Source organism: Mustela putorius, unplaced genomic scaffold (assembly GCF_011764305.1).
Source record: "Mustela putorius furo isolate JIRA1106 unplaced genomic scaffold, ASM1176430v1.1 tig00000585_pilon_pilon_pilon, whole genome shotgun sequence".
In the NCBI taxonomy this organism is placed as follows: Eukaryota; Metazoa; Chordata; class Mammalia; order Carnivora; family Mustelidae; genus Mustela; species Mustela putorius.
This window is the reverse complement of record NW_025421424.1, coordinates 9,241,586-9,262,425: the sequence shown is the minus strand read 5'-3', so window position 1 is coordinate 9,262,425 and position 20,840 is coordinate 9,241,586. Positions and strand designations below refer to the sequence as shown.

Sequence of the window (20,840 nt, the reverse complement as noted above, 5' to 3'; positions counted from 1 at the left end):
TTGGTCCCAGAGTCTGCTGCAGGAAGCATGGCCAAGTGACCCAAAATAGTGAAGATTGAGGGTTGAAACCTCCAGTGCAAGAAAGGCCCCACCAAGCTAAGGCTGGCGTTCAAACTAGACAACATACTGCTTGGTCTCCCCATCTACCCCCTGCCCAGAAATGGATATTTGTCTGACATGACCAAAGAGCTCACATTCGGATAGCACTCCCACCGGTTCTTAAAATGGCCAGGAGATGGTAAGCAAGTGAGGAAAATGAAGATAGGAAAACTGGAGGACAACCCTGTTTAGCTAAACAGCAATCTCGGGAGACCCCGACTTAGGCACGGATCACACAATGATCTCTGCAGTTGAAAGCTGCCCTTGATGAGCTCACAACCTGGGAGAAAGACACATCAGCAGATCAGGTTAACAAAATGTGGCAACTGACAAGACAAAGGTATGTCCAGGCCGCAGTGGGAAGCAAGAGAAGTGGTACCTAGTACACCCTGGGCCTGGGGGTGGCAGGAAGGCCTCCTGGAGGAGATGATGTAGGGGTTGAGCTGCGAAGGATGACGGGAGTCAGCCATACAGAGAGTACAGTGAGGGCTTGTCTCTGGAGTGGCAGGAAGAATATGAGAAAAGTCCTCTTTTTCTGACCCTCGGTCTACTGCTCTTTCCGCCATCTCTTGTTTTGGTCCAAAGGAAGAGAAGTGGGTCTCATTCAATTCATTCTGCCTGGACCTTATGCTGGGCTGATGTGCAATCATGGTGCTTTGTATTTTCAGGGTCTGGCACACAGCAGGCACTCAATAAATGTTGAATGAATGCAAGATTCCTTGTTGGGATGTGGATCTGTGTTTTCTCTTGGGAATTGCAGCATCACAGAACTGTTGGTTTTGAAGGGCTGGGGGGTGGGAGGCTGGGGGAACCAGGTGGTGGTTATTAAGGAGGGCACGGATTGTATGGAGCACTGGGTGTGGTGCAAAAACAATGAATACAGTTATGCTGAAAAGAAATAAAAAATTAAAAAAAAAAAAAAGAAGTGTCAAACCAAGAAAAGATCTGTAGTCATTCATTCCCCATAAATGCGGCTATGATCAGATTGCCCTGGGCAGGGACACACCACCCTCCAGGTAGGCACAGCTGGCTAGTGTCCTGGGCCAAGGCACTTGGGAGTTGGGAGGAGGGCTGCTGGGCCCCAGAGGCAGGGGATGAAGATGCAGCTGGAATTTGGGGGACTGAAGGGTTAACCAGGTCTTAGACTGGCTCTATTTCTTGCACTGGGTGGAGGGTAAACCTGGTCAAGCACCCTGGTTCTGTGATGTGCCTGTATTGATTGTCCAGGCCCGGCTCCCAGTCTCACAAAACCTCAGGCAGGCCCCTTCCAGGATTAGGTTTTAAAGGGAAATGCAAATCACCTGGAGGCTGCTTCATGCTTGGAAGAAGTAAAAATCGATTCTGTTTTCGTTAAAGTGATTTTTGGACACTGTCAAAAGCTCTCTCATCTCAGGCCATGGGGTGACAGATAGGCTGCCGTTCTTGATTACATAAGCAAGCCAACCTGGAAGCGGCAGGCCATCGCACCAGGAACAAGGCTGCTTGGGGCCCTTCCCAAGCTCCCACCCTGAAAACAGCCAGGAAGTCCTCATCCTCTCCAGTCTCAGAGCTGGCTCTTGACGGCCCTGGTGGTTGCTTGCTCTGCAAGGCTTTCCTTCCGCACGTTCCCCACTTCTGCACGCTCCCCAGTTCCACACACTGAACTGGAGCCTCACCCACAGACTGACTCAGTCTAGGCCAATCACGATGCCAAGCAAAGTCAGACAAAATTCAGAAGGAAAATCTGCTTTAAAAAGTCTACAGCATAGAATATCTGCGTGAACTAGGTATGTTGGTCTTATTTAACATTGGGAGTTCTGCGTTACCCCTTTCCTCTGTTAACTGAGATAATTGAGGATTTTATTTATAACAGTGATTAGAAGCACCAACAGTAATCCTTTCATGTGCGTGTGGGAGCTCCACGGTCAAGGGAGCATAAAGGAAACATGAGCTGGCCATGGGGGTCTTCCCCATGGCAGTGGGGCCATTATTGTTCTGTGTGCTTAAGGTAGTTTGAGATATTAAATAAACAGAAATAATCGGTTCCAAGAAATTCCTCCCTGGAGGACACCTGAGTAACTCATCAGTGAGTCCTGGGAAAGAGGACAGAGTTAGGAACCAGAGCGAGGGAGCATGAACTCCCCTCAGCGCATCGGTCCTCGGTCCAGCCGCATGGTCTGTCAATTGGCCCTCCTCTGCAAAGGAGTCAAAGACAGTTTCTGCAAGACTGAAACTGGAACTTGGGGCAAGATTAGGACAGGGAGGATCCGAAGACAGGAAGAACAAAGTGTCTGTTGGGAGCTGTTGGAAGCACTCGGACAGACGGTAGAATGTGGCAGAATACTGGCCCCTGGTATTCCACAGCCACTCGGGGCTCAAATGCCAATAAGGAGTAAGAAAAAGAAGCGTTCTTGGGGATGATTTAGGCCTGAAACTAGCCAGTGAAAATGTTCAGGGCGGGAGCCAGCCAGGGGAGAGGGAAACATTTCCGGGGTCGAGTTGGGAAGACCTCCAAGCAGAGCAAGAAGATCACCCACCCACCACACCCCCCACTACCACCACCACAATGCTGCAGAGTGTCCCAGGGGGTGGACCAGAGGCCAGGTGAAGGCTGCCCTCCTCTGCCGCCAGAACTAGGGCTGGGCCAGAGCACGCATCCTAGGCCCACCCTAGAAAGAGGACGGGCAGGTCTGGGAAGAACTGAGAACAGTATCAGGCCAGGCAAGTGGAAAAGGCGCCCCATTCACATTGACCAAGCCGTTTAAAAGGGTTTTGCCAAATACCCTCTATGTATAACCAGACAGCGATGCTGGCAATGGTTTCCATTTGCTGGCAATGGTTCCATTTGAAGAAGTCAAAGTAGCCCAATCCAGCGTTTGACCACACCAGCCGGGGCGGATGGGAAGAAAAAGCTTGCTGTCCCATTACTTATCCGAGGTTAAGGAAAACACTACGGAAGGAAGGCTTCTTTTCCTGCTCATTCCTATACCTCCCAGAGGCCAGTTGTTTGCAGGCATGGGAAGAGCAGGGCGAGGAGTCCACAGGGCCATCGGGGAAACACGCTTCTCCCTTTTCCCCTTTCGTCTTCACTCCCAGCCATCCCCTTCCTGCCCTCTGAAAGTAAATACAAGGCCGAGATTGTCCGTCTGCTGACACTGGACTTGCCCCTTGACCTACGGAGCAGATGCTAAAGAAAATCAGTGGCCTCCCTAGCGACAGGGAAACAGTGGATTTTGCCAGGAATGCAGTCATTGATTTCCAAGGCAGCATTTGAACCGGCCAGATGAAAATGTTTCATTTACAAATTCCCTGTGTGCCTAAGGCAGTGGCTGTGGCACTCACTGTGCTCCTGTTCAAGAGCGACATGCCTTGAATGAACTAACCCCTGAAGCCATAATGTAAAAGAAGTAACCCTGGAGGTCTACTTTCCACCCACGACCCAGAATGGTATACGGACAAGCGGACTGGCACGTGAACAGGGAATGGGCGCTGGAAACAGCCAGACTGCATTGGAAAATCAGCTTTGCCCCTGATCTGCTGTATGACGACCACAATCTACTTGACCTCTCTGGGCTTCGCCTGCTGCATCTGTGAAGTTGGATGGCATTTTTCCTACCTTGCAGGGCTGTTGTAAAGACTCAGAGGGATAATATATGCAAAGTGCTTAGTGCACCACTGACACACAGTAGACACACATGTGCTGTTATACTAATAATAAAAAAGTAAAAGGCAGGTGGTCTCCAAAGTTTCCATCGATCTCCTCTGAAACGATCCCACTTTAACTCTGACATCCATCCATCTCCCCTGTTTTGTCCCCACGGCAGTCCTGAGGCATCACTCTAGTGTCATGAGTCCCCTCAAAGGACACATAGGGCAATGGACAGTCACAGCCACGTCAGGAGTGGGGCCAGGGAGGTCCTGGACTTTGGAGGGGGGGGTGTCCCTTTTAGGAAAGTATGAAAGGACGGTTAGGGTCAGCCTCCAAACGGCAAAGCTGCGTCTTCTCCTGACCTGGTGAGCAACTCAAGAGGAAGTCAAAGTAGCCCAATCCAGCGTTTGACCAGGAAGAGGTCAAAGTAGCCCATTTTATCCTTAAATATCCTACTGTGCCAAGAGACAAGGTCAAACAACCAGATGTTCCTACCAACCCCGGGTGTGAGTGCCTGTTCGAAGAACTGTGTGTGTGTTGGAGAGAGAGGAAGGGGCAGGATGGCCTGTGTCAGTCAGACAAGAGGGAAACGGAATGCCCCCATTCAATGTAGCCTCCGCAGATAGACAGTGACACCCCTTGCTCCCCCCATCTCGTGTGGCACAATGACAAATGTAATCATTTTAAAAGGTCCCCTCACCTGCTCAGTCATTCCCAATAAGCACACACAGCACTATGGAAAACCGACACCAGTGCCGCGGGGTGTCGGCCAGGAAAAAAAATTGAATCACCAGGACGCCACCAACCAAATTGTCAAAGACCAAATAAAAAGCTTCATGAATTCTCCATCAGCAATATAATGCTTCCCAGCCTAAGCAAATACAGACCCAGCATATGAATTGTAAAGGGATTTTTGCATTAGCCTCAATGACTTCCAACGGCCGAAGCAGAAACCCTTAAGAAATACATGATTCCATAAAGCTGCCTCCATTGACTCTAATCCTGTTAGGGGAGAAGATTGCAATCTCCTTCCTGAGCCCCTTCCTCGGATGGAAAGCTTTGCAGACCAGCCCCATAAATACATTTCTGTGACCACAGCTAGGAAAGGGACCTCGGGGAGGCAGAAGAGATGGAGTCACCCACGGCCTTGCTGAGTGCCTCTCCCTCTTTGGGATGGTCCTGCTGCTTTGGGGGCTGACCCCATGATCCCTTCAGGCCATCTCACAATGGCCCAGGTAGGCCAGGTCATTCAATCACAGAGTCAGGCCGGGAAAGCAAGGCTACTCCTCCTTCAGTGAGGAAATAAAAGTAAGTCCGGTGCCCTGCTTTGCAGAAAACCCAAGTTCAGAGTCACTTCGAGAAAGTCCGCTCAGAGCTACTGAACTGTTGAGCGACTGTGGCTGGGCGGGGCGGGGGAGGGGGGGGTAGTAAAGCCCAAGAGAGATAGCCTGCAGATACACGACTGAGAAGAAACGCAGGAAGGATCCAGAGAGAGTGCTCTCCGTGTGTTCTGGTTAATGCAACTGTGCACCCTCCTTACAGCACTCCCCAAACTCCTCCCGCCCTTCTTCCTACCCACCTGCTGCCCTTACATGCACCGATGCGTTTCAGAATGCAGCAACCGCGACTCACTCCACCCCACACACAGACACGGAAGGCACGGCTGAAAAGAGAACTAACGTCTTCATTTCCCATGTTTTATAAAATGCATGCTGCCGCCCCCTCCCCAAGAAAAGTCAATCCAGAGCAAGCTCTCGTCCCCAAACGAATCACCGGTGCGCTTTCCTCCGTCGGATGAGACAACTCCCCTCGCTCCTATGACCCTGCAAGGCGACTCCGCCCCTGTCCACTGCACCCCGCTACCCGCCCAAGTTTCCCTTCCACGTAACCTTCCGCCCAACCCGCCACCAACGCGGACTCACCCCAGCGTGGTCATGGTGACAATGGTGTACCAAAACGAGGCGGGGATGCTCGTGAACTTGCTGGCCGAGGAGCCCTTCTCGGCGTAAAACATCACAGTGGCAAAGATGATGATGGCCATGGTGAGGGAGAAGAGGAGGAAGCCGAGCTCGGAGGCGCAGCTCTTGAGCGTGTAGCCCAGGATCCGCAAGCCCTGGGAGTGGCGCGAGAACTTGAAGATGCGGAAGACGCGGAAGACGCGGAGCGTGACGAAGGCGCCTGACACGTCCTCGTTGTTGGTCATGACCAGGCCGATGTAGTAGGGCATGATGGCCACCACGTCGATGATGCTCATGACGCTGCGGACGAAGCGGTAGCGGCTGGGCGCCGCGAAGAGCCGCAGGAGGTACTCCACGGTGAAGATCATGACACAGGCCGTGTCCAGGCAGAAGAAGGCCACCGAGTAGCGCTCGCCGCACGGCAGCTCCTTGCTCCCGGGCACCGTGCCGCACGGCACCGTCTCCACCACGTTGGTGATGACCGACACGGCGATGAAGAAGCCAGTCACGTAGTAGAAGACCAAGGCCAGCGTGCTGGTGTGCGGGTTCTCGAAGGCGCGCCACATGGTCTGGCGGAAGCTGAGCGACGGCATGGACTCCTGGTTGTTCTCCGAGTCGTTGTCGTCCATGAGGCGCTCGGCGTTCTCCCGCTTGCGGTCCTTGTACTCCTCGTAGCAGCAGTCGCCGATGATCTCGGGCAGGATGCCGTAGAAGGCCAGCTCGTCGTCGTAGGCCGAGATGCACTCGTAGCGCGGGTAGTGCAGCTTCCCCGTGCGGTAGAAGTTGAGCACGCAGCGGAACACTTCGGGGTCCCTGTCGAAGAAGTACTCCTTGGTGTCCTCGTTGAAGAAGAACTCCTTCTCCGTGCTGCCCAGCAGCGTGTCCGGGTAGCGCTCCAGCGTGGTCCGCCAGGTCTGGAACCTCCGGCCGCTCACGTTGAGGACGATCAGCTCATCCTGCCGCTTGTTCTTGTCGGCGGGGGCAAGGGGCATGGGGCAGTTGGCCACCGGCATCCACCCGATGGCCGCCGCCCGCGCGAAGGGCAGCCAGGCCGCCACGCCCGCCGCCATGGTGACGACTCCAGCTCTCGGGCCGGCCGCTGCTGCTCAGAGGCTTGGCACACCAGCTTGGAATCAGTCCCGCGGCCCCTGCAAGACAGGAGGAGAGAGCAGAGGAGCTGGTGAGCCCGCGACTGCCTCCCCGCCCAGGGAGGAAATGGGACGCGGGGCGGGGTCAGCGCTGAGTGAGAGACAGCCAAAGTCCTAATGACAAATCAGTGGAACCCAAAGCACTACCCAAGGGAGGGGACTTCATTCTTTTTCCCTCCCCTCCTAGAGAGAGCACCTGGGCCAGGCCAGTGCAGCCGTGCGGGCTTGCCAGATGTTGTTGACCGCCCAACAAACTGTCAAGTTCCAGGAAGGCTCAGGAGCATTTGGAGGGAAAGCCTCTTTGGTAGGAAGATCTGGGAAGGTGCGGGTAATAATCAGCTCTGAAAGGTTATGGCGTTATTACGAATTTAAATTGGGAGAGGGTAAATGAGTTCTCATTAAACAAATTTAAAAGTGGGATAAACATGCTAATTTTTATTTCACTCTTCACCCACCAGGGTAATCAGGAATGGGGGAGTGGGTGAGGGAGATCAGGTAAACATATTCTTTCTACTCCTCCTGGGTGAGGTAGGAGGCTGGGCCTGCCCATGTCTGGAAAGTTCTCCTAGATGGCAGGTGAAGATGGTAGGCCCAGAGCTTGGTACGGTTCTTTCCCCCAAGTCCCATGGAGAAGGCGGTCCCTGGTGTGCTACTCTCTGGGCCAGCTGGCAACTTAGCATCCATCCATGCCCCTCAGAGCCAGGACAGAAAAATGTGGGGGGAGGCTGTGAGGCTGGGCAGGGCTCTCCTTCACCACCTTGTAAAGCGGGTCTTGGGCTCTTGGTTCACCTGCCTTCCGTGCATTGTCCCTCTCCCTCCCAGAGGAAGCTGATCCACACTCTGCCATCTCCAGATTCCTCGCCTCCCATCTCCATCTGCCCACCATCCATAGCTCCCTCGGGTTATGTAACAATACTCTTTCCCATGCCAGCCCCTTTCACCCGGCTCCACTCCAGCCCTGGGCTGCCTCATCCCTTCCCCCAGCAGACTCCGAACCACACCACGGACACATCTCCCCATCACCTGCATGGATGGGTGGGGGGTGGGGATGGGGAGGGACAAGGGCTCGGAGAATTATTTTTGGCTTTGAGAAACAGATTTACCTTCCCAAATCTGGCTTTTTAAGGATGATACTGAAATGACTCTGAATCCCCAAATGTGTTACCATCTGTGGGAAGACATGTGGTGACACAGAAACACACGTAACAGCACCAGGAAATTGTTTGGGGTTGACACACTCATTTTCACTGATCCTAAACTGGCACACGGGACCAATCCTCTCTCAGAATGAGTTGGACCCTCTGGAGTTCGGGTTGGCTTGACTCTATGTTGAAATGAATGAGGCAGAGGTTTATCTTGTAAATGGGATTTTGATCTTCATCTTTCCCTCTAAACCTGCTTCCTTCTCCTGGCTACCAACTCCTTTAGGCTCTCAGATCTCCACCTCCTCTCAGTACTGAGCTGCCACTAGAGTGTCCCCATCTGGATGCCCTTGACCCTGGACAAGGTCAAACCAATCCTACCTCCTTGTCCATAGCTGCTCCTCAGTCAGCCTTTTGTTCTTGGCTGCCCTAACCCCAGGCCTGTCCCTTTGGCCATCTTCCTCCTTGCTTCGCCCAAAGGGTTGCCCAATAATGAGACAACAGCTCTTACTGCCCTCATGATGGCCCTCGTTCCCTCAGGCCTCCTTCCTTCCCTTCCCACTGGCCTGCTCATCTCTCTCGTCTCACCCCGACCCTCCACCCCTGTTTCTCCCGGTCCCCAGAAATCCATTCTGCTCAGGGTGAGTTCCCTAAAACCAGGTTCTGGTGTTACTGAATCCCACAACCTATGATCTCAGGTCCGAACTCTCTGGCCCAGCATTCCAGCCTTGCTGCAAACGGATCCTGGCTGACCATTCTGGCCCATGCCCCGTGCCCCGTGCCCCATGCACCTGCCCCAGCCTCCAGCAACAAGAGCAGAGCGGCTCATGCACAGGCCGGGCACACGGGGAGGGGGCTCTGTTTCTGGACACTCCTTCTGTGGGGAATATCCTTCTCTTTCAACCATCCTATTCGCCTCCCTATTCCCCATCCTCTCTGCCATGCCCCCTTCTCTTGCCACCTTGAAATGCTCTCCCTCTTTGGGCTCCTAGTGTTTTGTTTGCCTCTCTTCTCCAGACTTCTGGCCCCCTGGGCTGGATTGCGAGACACTTTCTATGCATCCAATTAATACTCGTCGCTAACAATCATCTTACACTTACTCTATGCACTGTCTTCCTCAGATCATCTCCTGTTACCCTCACAGCAACCTAGGAAGAAGTCTGAGCGTTGGCAATCTGCCAGCCGGAAAGGGTTAGAACAGGGATCCCACCTCAGGCAGCCTGACGCCCCCTGCCCCCCACAATGCTACCTGTCTACTCTTAGGTCTTCTTGTCCAGAGAGGGACAGCCGCTGATGTTGACAGAGGGCTGGCTGGGTGCCAGGCACCATCTCAACCCACCCCACCGACACCACTGTCATCCCCGTGTCACCGATGAAGAAGAGGAATCTTGAAGAATTTGAATAACTGGCTGAAGGCTGTTGATAAGAAGTCATAGAGATTTAAACCCAGGCAGTCTCCATGTGGGGTTCAAGGGTACCACCCTGTTTTGCCCATCCCACAGTCAGCTCCTTGAAGGAAAAGACCACAACACCTCCATTTTTACCCGACAGCCCGGGGGGCAACTCAGCATGCTGCACTGGAAGGTTTTCACACTGGAAACCCGGGCTTTATACGTGTCATTTGCATTCTATCAATCTTACTCCATGCCTTGCTAAGGGGGTGGGGTTCAAGGATAGACATTCTCTCTCCTGACAAACAGCAAACTCTGCAGCCAGACCAGAATCCAAAGAATCCAACTCAAGTGCTCTGACTCACTGTGCTCTCAGGCGGGTTTTCTCAAGGAGCCAATCTCTGCCTCAGTTTCCTCATCTGCATGCTAAGGAGGATAGTCACAGGTGCCTCTGCTCCCTCATAAAGGGAGGTTGATTCAGATGCCGCAGAAGACAACAGGAATGACAATGACATTGCCTATAAATGTCATCACTCAGAGAACAGAAAAACAGCACAAGCCTGATGAGCTCTTGATTATGGCAAAAGAACAGGGGGGTTGTTCATTCCCCGTGGTGGGGAGCCGCAGGCCCTGATGCATCTGGGAACACACCCTGCGCATTTTATATTTTTTCCAGAAATGTACCCTGCTCACTCCCATACTTTCTTTGGGCTCTTGGGAGGATCTGCAGTCCTTTCCTGCACTCTTCGCTGGGTTTTCTAGGGAGCAAGGGCGGTTGGACAAGAAAGCCCGCAATGCACGCTTCGGTCCCAAGTAATTCCAATTCACATCCAGGGCGTATCGATGGTGTGCTGACGAGGCTCTGGGCACGTTTTAGGCACTTCTGCAGCAACAGTTTAATTTATCCTCACAGAAAATCCTATGACTTGGATGTTTCCGCCCATCAGTTTCAGGGAGGGAGCTGAGACTCAGATCCCTTCCGAGGGGCTGAATTCCACGTTATGCAGGAGCTGATGATTTTTCGAGCAGGTGATTGACCGAGTCACTACCGAATGGCTCTCCTGACCTAAGTGTAGGCAGACTGATGTTCCTCACAGTAGAGAGCAGGCTGCAGAGATGCCCCTCGCCCCAGTCCAGGCAGCAAAGAGCAGGTCAGGGAGCTCTGCATTCTGTGTCAGTTCTCTCCTGCACTGGTGAAACCAAGCCCCCAAGGTGCCCTGCACCTCAGAGTCCTCCTCTGTCAGAGGAGAGAGCTGGACAAGAAAGTGACAAGGAGCCTTTCGGCTCAAGGCATCCCTGACTGCCAGGATCCGGGACACGAGGCTGGAGCTCCTGAGACCTCTTCGAACAGCTGCCCATGCAAAGCAGGAAGTAGAGCATCTGGGTTTGTTGCTGTGGGGACAGACTTCGCCAGAGCCTCATCTCCACAAGAGGCAGTTCTGGGAATTCCTGATGAGGCTGGTGCCCAGAACAGGGTACACAACCTGCATCAACTCAGAGCTTGAGGCCATCCGAGACCGGGTCCTCCTGCAGAGCCCTCCTGGCCTCCTCCCAGACACTGCACCCTGGACCTCTGACCCTTAACATCTTTGCTTTATCCCGAAGTGGAGCTCGGAGAGGCAAGACTTTGAGGGGGTTCGGGCAAGGCCTGAGACTGCTGAGCCAGGAGGTACCCCGTGAGCACACTGCTCGGGCCCAATATGCAGCTCTGCACCGGGCCGGGCCAGCGCCCTTCCCCTTCCAATCTCCCAGCGCTGCTCTAGCCTGACCAAGTCTCAGTGGCTGGCATCTGTCCCTGCCAAGCTGAGTCCCACCCCTTTACCCTCTTCACCTCAGGCCCATCTCCTCTTCTCAAGGGCAATGAGTACCTCATCTATGGCTCGCAGATGAATAATTGAGAGTTATATGGAAGGAAAAATAACCCCTGTCTATCGTAAAGGCTTCTAGTCCCAAGGCCCAACCAATCCAGGACAATCTTCCCAAAGAAGGCCAAGCAAAAGCCAGGCCATCTCCAGAGGCTCAATCCCTGTTCCCCTGGTAAGAGGTACCCCAAAGGAGCATTACCCCACTGCTACTGTGTGTGTGTGTGTGTGTATTAAGGGGGTGGTGAGGTTTGGAAGGGGAGGAAAAGTTTCCCATCTGATACCAGGCCCAAGGCCATATAGCCTCCACACAAGCCCACAGATGTGACCCTGTTTAAGCAGGGCTTCTCCACGGCACTCTGTGTAGCGCTCGCCCCTGACAGGCTCCAACACCTTGTGGAGCAGACCCAGCTATGAATTCCAGCAACAGGCACAAGAGTGCGGCCCCATTTCCAGCCAATGGCATGGCACACGCCTCAAATGCCAAGGTTTTACTAGGACGTGGACGCTTTACAAATGAAAAATCTGAAGCTATTTTTGCTTTTGGCAGAAAGAGTTTGACAGTGGGAAAGATGGGGGTGGGGGGAGGCCAGGGAAAAGCCATTTAAAACAGGTGAGGGCTAAAATGGCAAAGGCAAAAAATTCTAGAAGAGGGGAATACAAATTCTCCTGCTGTAAAAAAGACAGCTCTATTAAACAGCTTCTGTTTTGGAGGGAGAGGGCCCAAAGTGGGCAAAGTGACAAGACAGCCTGTCCTGGGGACTGACACCTAACCTGACCCCAGGCACAGGGCAGCAAAGCACCCCATCACCAAGGTCTGCCCTTCAGTGACCTCGGTAGCGTGCTGGGTGTGGAGAGTCTCTGGAAACTTTTACCTTCCATAATTTTACAACACGTTGCTTAGCCCAGAATGGGGCCAGTCTCGGGGCAGGGAGGGTCCTGACCATTCAGCGGGCCTTTTCCTCTGCCTTCAGGGTTTGGATGGAGGGGCACAAAACAGACAGGGTGCCAGGCTGGGGATCCCTGAGGTACATGCCTGGGACAAGCACACAGATCCTCTTCTCCCACACTGCCACTCCTAGGCTGGCCAGGGCACTTTCCTGAACTCTCTTTTTCTCCAGCCTCCTCAACAGCAAAAGGGAACAAGCTACTAATCTTTCTTCCTCTGGGGGTCCCTTGTGTACTTGCATTTTGTTGCCTTCAAGTAGCAACTGGGAAAAATAAACACATCAATTCTGATCTGTGTGCCAACATGTCCTCATGGGGAAATGGACACATGCTTTGCATTGAATTCCTACACGCCCTTTCTATAGACATTAAATATCCAGGTTTCCTTGAAGTAACGGTAAATACCGCATACATTTAACCATCACATACATTCATGCAAAATACCAACATGCACCACGGAGGAACCCCAGACCAGTCTTACAAACAGGATCGTAAGAAAGTTCAGACACCCTCTCTTCAGAAATACAACGGAGCTATAAGATTCCAGGTCCGGAACCTCAGCCTGTTGCTGACATATCAGGCTGCCCAGGGATAAAAGCAGAACCTCTTGGACTCCATTCAAATGTCAACGCTAAGCAAGGACAGGAATTCAGTTGATTCCAGGTAACTTCTCTGTCCTGTCCCTTCTGCTCCCCAGCCCCAGTATAAACACCTCGCCAAAGCGAGTCTTTCGAACCCCCCCCCCCACGGCCCGCACTGGCCCCAGTGTCACTTAGAGACCTTTCCCAGAGCTCGCGGGGTGGAAGCGGCGTCGGGCAGGACCAGATGTGCGGCCCCCCGCCTCTGGTAGGCACACCGCAGGCTCGCCGGGCTGGAGAACTTTGCGAAGCGCCCCAAACTGCTCCCTGCTTCCACCCTCAGCCATTTCTCTTGTCCTCTCCTCGCAAGGAGCGGGGGTACCGAGCAAGCCGTCGCCACCTGCCGCCGGATGACGGGGCGCTGCCTGTGGCAACCCCCGAGGGAAGGCAGGCCAATGGAAAGAGGGCAGAGGTTCACACCCCCAACCCCCCAAGCCTCACGTCGCCGAGCTGCCCGGAGGTGGCTGCACAGCCAGCCGGAGGGAACCGACGCCCCCGGGCCGGCTGCCTGCTCCCCCGCGGCGCCGGCCCCACCCCCAATCCTTCCGGCGCCCCAGCGCCCACCCACCCGGGCGCAAGAGTGGGAGGGTGCCGCGTGGGCAGCTGGAGCAACAGGCGTGGGAGCAGCGCTCCTCACACTTACTGGCTCCAGAAGGCTCGGTCGGGTCCCTCTTACCTTCGGCGAAGCGAGCCCCGGGCCCCGCGCCCCGCGCCCGCGCGCGCGAGGAAGCTGCGGCCGGGAGCCGGGGGCCGCGGAGGCGCCGAGCGCCCAGCAGCGCGGCGAAGCGCCCAGCAGCCGCCGCTCGCCGGCGAAGTCTCGCTCGCTCCCTCCCTGGCTCCGTCCGTTCGTGCGTCCCTCGGTCCGTGGGGCCCTCCCTCCCCCGCCGCCGCCGCCGCCGCCGCCGCTCCAGCCCCGGCTCGGCGGCGCGTCCCCTCCCCGCCGCCCCGCTCGCGGGCTCGCGGGCTCGCGGGCTTCCTCGCTCGCGCCCTGCCCCCGCCGCTGCCGGCGCCGCGCGGAGCGGAGCCCGGCGGGCCACCCGCTGCCTGGCGAGGTCCCTCTCCCCAAGGGGGAGGCGGTGGGGGCGCGGCGCGGGCGGGGCGGAGAGGAGAGTCCGGGGGCGGCGGCGAGGCTGCGCCCTCGGCTCCCTGCCGATCCCCGCCGGCGGAGCGGCTCCAGGCCAGGCCCGAGAGCGCGGCCCGCCAGGCAGCGGAGGGAGAGAGGAGGACGACCTGGAGGCTCGCCGCGGGAGGGTGCCCCGGGCGAGGGCGTGTGACTCCCCGCGCGAGGGTGTGTGTGAGTGCGTGTGTGTGTGTGTGTGTGTGTGTGTAGGGGCGCGCGCGCGAGCGGGGGGCGGGGAGACAAGGCAGAGCCTGGTGCGTCTCCCCGGGCGAGTGGAGGAATCCTAGGGTGTGCCTGGAGGTGGCGGAGTGTGCCAGCGCGGGTGGAAGCGCGTGTGCCGGCAAGGGTGGGCACGGGGGTGAGCGTGGCCAGGTGAGCTCGGCTTGGGCGTGGGGGCGGAGCATTGAGTGGGCACGAGTGTGAGCTCGGGGGCGTATATACTGGGGATCCGAGGAGAGGCTGCACGGAGCGCTAGTGTGTGCGCGCGCGCTTGGGGGGGGGTGTGGAGCTAGCTGGGTCTCTTTCTCTTTCTCACCGACTGTCCACGCGACACCAGCACTTGCTCACGGCCGAGCCCCGCCACCTGGCGAGGTGGAGCCTGCTACCGCACAAGCTTTCTGGCTCGCCGCGGCTTCATCTCCGCGTGCCTCCGCCTGCAGGGGCTGGAGATCCCAAGGGGGACTCACACTGCCCTGATCCCACGTAAGAGCCGTTCTCCTCCCGGGGCTCGAGGGGCAGGACCCGAAGGTAGGGATTCGTCCTCTTGTCCTGCCACGTGTTCTAGTACCCAGATTCGAGAGTCTGGACTTGGGAGGATGAACTCTCAGCCTGAATCCGCCCTATCCCTCGGTCCCTCCCAAAAGCCCACGGAGCCCCACTGCCCGGTGCCCCGACACAGGATGGGGAGCAGGTGGTCGGCACGTGCCCATAGGACCCGGCGGATAGAGCCCAGCGGAGCCCCCGAGTCCGGGAGAGTGGTATCGGGCCCAGCCTCCCCTGCTCGCGTCTGCGGCGCGCGGAGTCTTCAGTCCCCGCAGACCGTGCGGACCGGCGGCTCCAGCTTCTCTTGTCTGCGGCCCGGGTGCCCGGAATCCCGGAATCTCGGAATCTCCGTCTGTGGCTCGAGAAGCCAGGCGGCTCCTTGCTTCAGCGGAACCAGAACACAGGGCTTGAGCGATCACAGTTCTGAGCGTAGAGAGGTGTGTGCCTGAGACGGACAGAGAGGAAAGCCAAGTGTGTGGTGAAGGCGAGGGCGGGTGTGCTGAAAAGAACCTCGCTGAGTCCGGATGGGGTTTCTGGCTTGTGAGAGGTTTCTGGCTTCCAGGTTAAGGGGTGACAGTCAGTCGTTGTGGTCTGGGCCGCTGTGGGTCCCTGGAAGCTGGAGCCCCTCTTTCACGGATTCCTCCTACCTTCCCCAAAGCCCCCTTCAGTGTGTCAGTCTGAAAGGTGTACAATTGGCCCTTCAAGAGGTGGGTGTGGGATCCATTAGCATTTGCCAGGAGTCCCAGAGCTCTGTGGGATTTGCATACTGATTTACATACAGTAATAATGATTAACAACACTGCCACTCCCTGGCAGACCGGGGAAGAATTCAGGGAAGGCCTTGGCGCTGCTCCCACTTCCCTCCTCCCTTCCCTCTAGGGAAGAGCTAATTTTCTCACAACTACAGACCTTAGCTGCTAGGACCCCTGGGACCGCCCAGACTCCGGGTGGGCAGGTCCAGGGAGGGGCACATCCCCTCGGTTCTCCACCCCCTGGTCCAAGTGGGGAGAGTTAAAACCCCCTATTTTATTTCTCTTGTACATTCCCACCTTTGTTTGGCATCCTGGGATAGCTCAAGTTGCTGGGTTTGCCCCAAAGCATAGAGGCTTCTGGGAATAGTTAGCTGGGGGACTCCTTCCTCTTCCAGAGAGGTCAACTGATGGAACAGCTGTGCTCTCTTGTGCCTTGAAAGTCCTGTTTGAAGACCGGGCACTGATTCAGAACCCCCAACCCCACCCCCCTCACACACCCCTGGCCCTGTTCCTCCCAGGCTACCATTTCATCATTTAACAGAAGTAGCTCTAGAGAGAAATATGAAAGACTTGAATTTCTCGTCTAGGCCAGTAAGTTTCTTATTTACCTGCCCTTCTCACAACCAGGTGACCTGGAAAATAAGAGAGAGCAAGAGATGGGCAGAAGAAGGTTCCTTGACTCCGGCAGCTGTAGAAGCCACTGTCCAGGAGGTGTTGTCCCTCCCAGTGGCTGCCATCCTCCCACTGGCCCTTTCCAGGCCTGCATGGCTTCACCTTCCCCCTCTCTGCCTCTGGCCTGGCCTGGCCGGGATTTTCACTTGCTTTTCCCCCATGACACGGCCGCTTTTCCTTTAACTCTCAGCTTCTATTTAAAAAGCTAATTTGGGAGCTTGTCCATGCTCCCAATTCAGACATTTTAAATAGGAACTGAAAGTCAGGAGCTGCCAGGACACTAGCTTTCTTCCCCTTGCCACCAGCCTAGCTCAGGCGTCTGTTCGGTTGTCCTGCTGGCCCTTGCTCTGTGTGTGTGTGTGTGTGCGCACGCGCGTGCGCGCGCCCGTGCAAGCCCGCGCAAGCCCGCGCACGTGCATGCTTCTGTGGGTGTGCCTGTATGTGTATGAGAGAGAGAGCTATCTTTTCTATTTAAAGACGGTGCTCCTGTGAATGACTATTCTCTGTGTCTGTGTGTCCTTCCTAAGCTGTGCACACATGAGGATTCTTCTTGAGTCCTGTGGTTCTGGCCATTCTTTGCAGAACTTGTCCCTGTGGACTGTGAGGGCAAGAAGCAAGCCAGCTCCAAGTCAGCCACCTCCGTGCTGACATGCCAGGCTGGTGCGCTTGTGCAGCTCTTTCCCGGGGCCGCTGCACTCAGGCTTGCCCTTTGAAGCTGTGCCTTGGAGTGTCCATCAGGGTTGCTCTCCCCTGCTCATTGCTCCTGCTGTCCTACTTGAGCCATTTGCCCCATGTTGGGCCAGGAGCCTGGAGAGAGACTTTTTTGCACCTTTGATGGTTGCAGGCTTTCCTGCATTTGACAGAGATTCAATGCCCTACATACCTTGGAGGTCAAAAGCATAGGCTCTGAGGTCAGACTTCTGACTTTGAACCTTCCTCTGTGACTTACCAGCTGTACGTCCTTGGGGAAGCTCTTTACTTTCCCCATGCCTTAATTTCCTCATCTGCTGTAAAATGACAATAGATGCTACTATTTACCTTACGGGTCATTGTGAGGATTAAATGAACTCTCAGAACTTGAGAACAGTGCCAGGAACATAAGAAGTACCATAGAATTGTTGGCTGTGGTTGTTGTTCAAGGCAGAAGGGATGCAAACAGGATGTTTGCGGAAGAAGGCGGAACAGCTGGATGGTACACGGAGACATGCGCTCTACCCGTACAATGATAAAGATGCCCAGCCACAGCCTGCAGAGGGTCAAGTTCACCTTGTTGAGATAGTTGATTCCCTAAGTCCCAGAAGAGGGAAACTTCTGGCAAAGGAATAAAAGAGGAGCCACAGGGATGGGATAAGGAAGGGGCTGGACCAGCTGGAAAGTCCATGGGGCACTTCCTGGGGACCAATTTTATGCTAACCATATGGGCCCAGCCTCCCTTATTCATCTAACCATGTAAAGCAAGGCTTGATGGAAGGGCAGTTCTAGCGAAGGACTCAATGGGGATGGCCATTCGTTCTCCCTTAGTCTCCCCTTGGGATTTGGGACCTCTGGCTTTGATCTGGCCATGACCTTCTACCTCTTCTCCCTGCAGCTGGACATCTCAGCATTTATTCATGGGCCAACTGAATTCATTGCCTTCAGTCCCTGGGCATCTCATCAGGGCACAGCAAGGTTAAGTGGCTTCTTCAGGGTCACAGGTAGGAACTCATGAGGCCGCTAATAAGAGGGAAACAATGAAAGACCAAGAATCAGAAAGCTTCCAAGGGATGTAGGGCAGGACTGCAAGTCATTGAGGTATATTTGGTTTAGTAGGAGCCTCAAGTGGAGGAGCCTCACGTGCTGGACTCCTTGCTGGGTCTCCTCTAATCCTGCACGGCAGATTATTACCATTTTTTAGATGGGAAAACTGAAGGAGGTCGATGCACAGGGATGCATCCCAGGCCACACCCCTAGAGTGAATCTCTGAACCCTCCCTCTTTCCATGCCCCAAGGCTGCCGGTCATGGTCATTTGCTCTTTGGAGAATAGAGTGGTCCCCCTTGGTCAGCTAAGATCTGTCTGAAGAGGACGCTATTGACCTGGTTCTGCTGGTTTCTCCAGTGTTTGGCATCACAGGCTGGGCATGGGGGCAGGCGTTCAGTGTGTCCAGGCTGGGGTTGTACCGTCTGAGTCTTTTTCAGGGTACAGTCCTCCTGAGGGATTTTTTTAAAAAAAGATTTTGTTCATTCATTTGATAGAGAAAGAGAGAGAACACAAGTAGGGGGAGGGGCAGAAGGAGAGGGAGAAGCAGGTGCCCCACTGAGCAGGGAGACTGATGTGGGACTCGATCCCAGGGCCCTGGGATCATGACCCAGCCAAAGGTAGATGCTTAAGTGACTGAGCTGCCCAGGGGCTCTTCCTGAGGAATTTCAGAGCTTGGTGTTGCCTTGGCTTTCTCTAGTTTTCCAGGATGAAGCAGGAGGTGTGTCAATGATGAGGAGATTTGTCCCCATCCCAGAAAACCAGGGGTCCACTTGCTAGGTATTGGTCTGCAGTGTTCAGCTGAGCCAGTCCAAGATGTCCTGCCCAACACTGGGGGCTCTGCTGGCTGAACTCACAACTGTCAAGTGTCCCAGGTCCCTTCCTCAGGGAGTGGGGCAAACCCACATTTCCTGAAGTCCTAACCCCATTCAGGGGGCCTGTAGCTTCCTGCGTGTCCTCTCATTAGTCAAAATGCTTAGAGTGGTGATGGCCAATGAGAAGTCGTCAAAGTTGGTGGGCTCCAATGGATCTTCCAAAAGTCAGTCTTTCCAGAACTTCAAAAGCTGGATACCTGTTCCAACCCAGGCAGGTACTAAGGAGGCATAGCCATGGTGGGGGGCTATCTGTTCATCGAGACCTCCCTTAAAGCAAGAGAGTAGGAGAAGGAAGAGGGAGGGAAGGGAAGAAGAAAAGGGGAGGCTGGCACTGTTAGGAAGGAAAATATCTCAATCATTTGTTCAGTTTCTTGCTAGAAAAAATTTGGAGGAGGGCAGGAGAGGCTGAAGGTGTAGCTCCTAGGTACACTGTAACTGTTTTCTTCTCTGGTGGCTCCGTTTGCTTCGAAAATGATGTTTCCCAGGGCTCTGTCCTTGTTCTTCTCTATTTCTCTATCTGCCCTTTATCCTGAAGAGTCAAGGTAAGCCTCTGGTTTCAAATTCATTCAGGTGCTGACGATCCTCTTCGGAGCTTTCCCCTACCCCTAACTACCTACTGGGCATATCTGTCAATGTACACAGATACGTCTCGGGGGCATCCTCCCAGCCTCCTTTAACCTTCTGCAATAGATCATTTCCTCTAAAACATCCTCATCTGATCACGGCACCTCCCCTCACGTCCTTTCTAACCTTCCCTCTTCCCACTCATACACCTTTCTTTCCAGCACGTAGCCTTGTCTCTGTTACTACACCAGATCCCATCATTTCACTCCTTTGTACCTTTGGACACTCTCTACCGTCCTCTAGAAAGGCCTTCCACCACTTCCTGTTTCCTTCTGTGTTCCTCGAAAACATGCACTCAGCCAGAAACCTTCAATACCCAGCCCAAGGGTCACATAAGATGTACTGATAAAGTCCATCCTAACTCCAGGAGGAACTAGCCATTCCCCAGCTGGGCTACCCTAGTCATTCCTTATAACCTTCGTTGTTTGTATGGTGGTCTCCTGCTCTGGCTTTAAGCTGTTTAAGGCAAGAACCATTATTTATCATCTCCAAATATACTAGCTCAGTGCTTGGTACGTTGCAGAGATTCAATAAAATTACATTAGGATTATTTGTATTTTCTGTTTTTTTTTTAAGATTTTTATTTATTTATTTGACACACAGAGAGAGAGAGTAAGAGAGGGAACCCAAGCAGGGGGAGTGGGAAAGGGAGAGGCAGGCTTTCCACCGAGTGGGGCTTGATCCTAGGACCACCTAAGCCGAAGGCAGACGCTTAACGACTGAGCCACCCAGGCGCCCCAGGATTATTTATACTTTCATTCACATGGTTCCCTTAATTGTGTGTAACTGAGAATATGTGAAAATATGTCAACTGGTCAGCCTCCAGGTCCTGATTGATCTCTAGCTCTGGCATGAGGACAGAAAGGTTCAAGGTGTTCAATTTTTGGCTGATGCTAGATGAAAAGAGCCCCAGAGCCCCCCTCCTCCAGCCTTTTCGAATCTACAAAGTGAGCCTCAGTCAATGCTGCCTGCGGAGACTTGGCCAGTGTTCTCTTGAACCAGATTGGTTTTCAGAGAATTCTTTTCTTTCCTTTCTGGTAGAATATCACTCCTTGGGAATAGCCAGGATGCTGTCAGTTGGAAATGGTACCTGGTTGTCTACAGCTGTGACGATGCTCATTGTTGCTCACTGTAAGAACTAGCATGGGGGCTTGTCAGAAAGCCACTAACCAAAACCCTGGCTTGGTTCAAGGAGATGCCAAGATCAAAGCTTGCTGGATTTTAATTAGAAAATGATATGAAAATCACATCAGCAAACCTGGGAGACTTCGTGGTGAGGACAAGGCCTTGGGATAGATCGGGCTTTAAATCTTGACTCTACTGGGCTGTGTGACTCTGGGCAAGCCACTTTACTTTTCTGATCCTTAGTTCCCTCACTTATAAAATGGATCTTGATGGTATCAACCCTTAGGGTTCATGAGGATTGAGTTATACACTCTATATAACATATCCCATGCAATTATAAACAAGAATGCTGGTGGTTGT

General features: G+C 54.2%; 1 protein-coding gene across 3 annotated transcripts in view; it reads right to left on the bottom strand.

Annotated features, from left to right (window-relative positions):
- The window catches only part of KCND3 (potassium voltage-gated channel subfamily D member 3), a 208,528-nt gene extending 194,801 nt beyond the window's left edge, over positions 1-13,727 (bottom strand). The window contains exons 1-2 of one of the 3 annotated variants that reach the window (XM_045081791.1): positions 13,491-13,727; positions 5,650-6,833 (exon numbers count right to left, since the gene is read on the bottom strand). In XM_045081791.1, coding sequence (XP_044937726.1) covers positions 5,650-6,755 — 1,106 coding nt within the window. In that variant the 5' untranslated portion in view covers positions 6,756-6,833; positions 13,491-13,727. 3 annotated transcript variants of the gene reach the window in all.
- Positions 13,728-20,840: the final 7,113 nt, after the last annotated feature.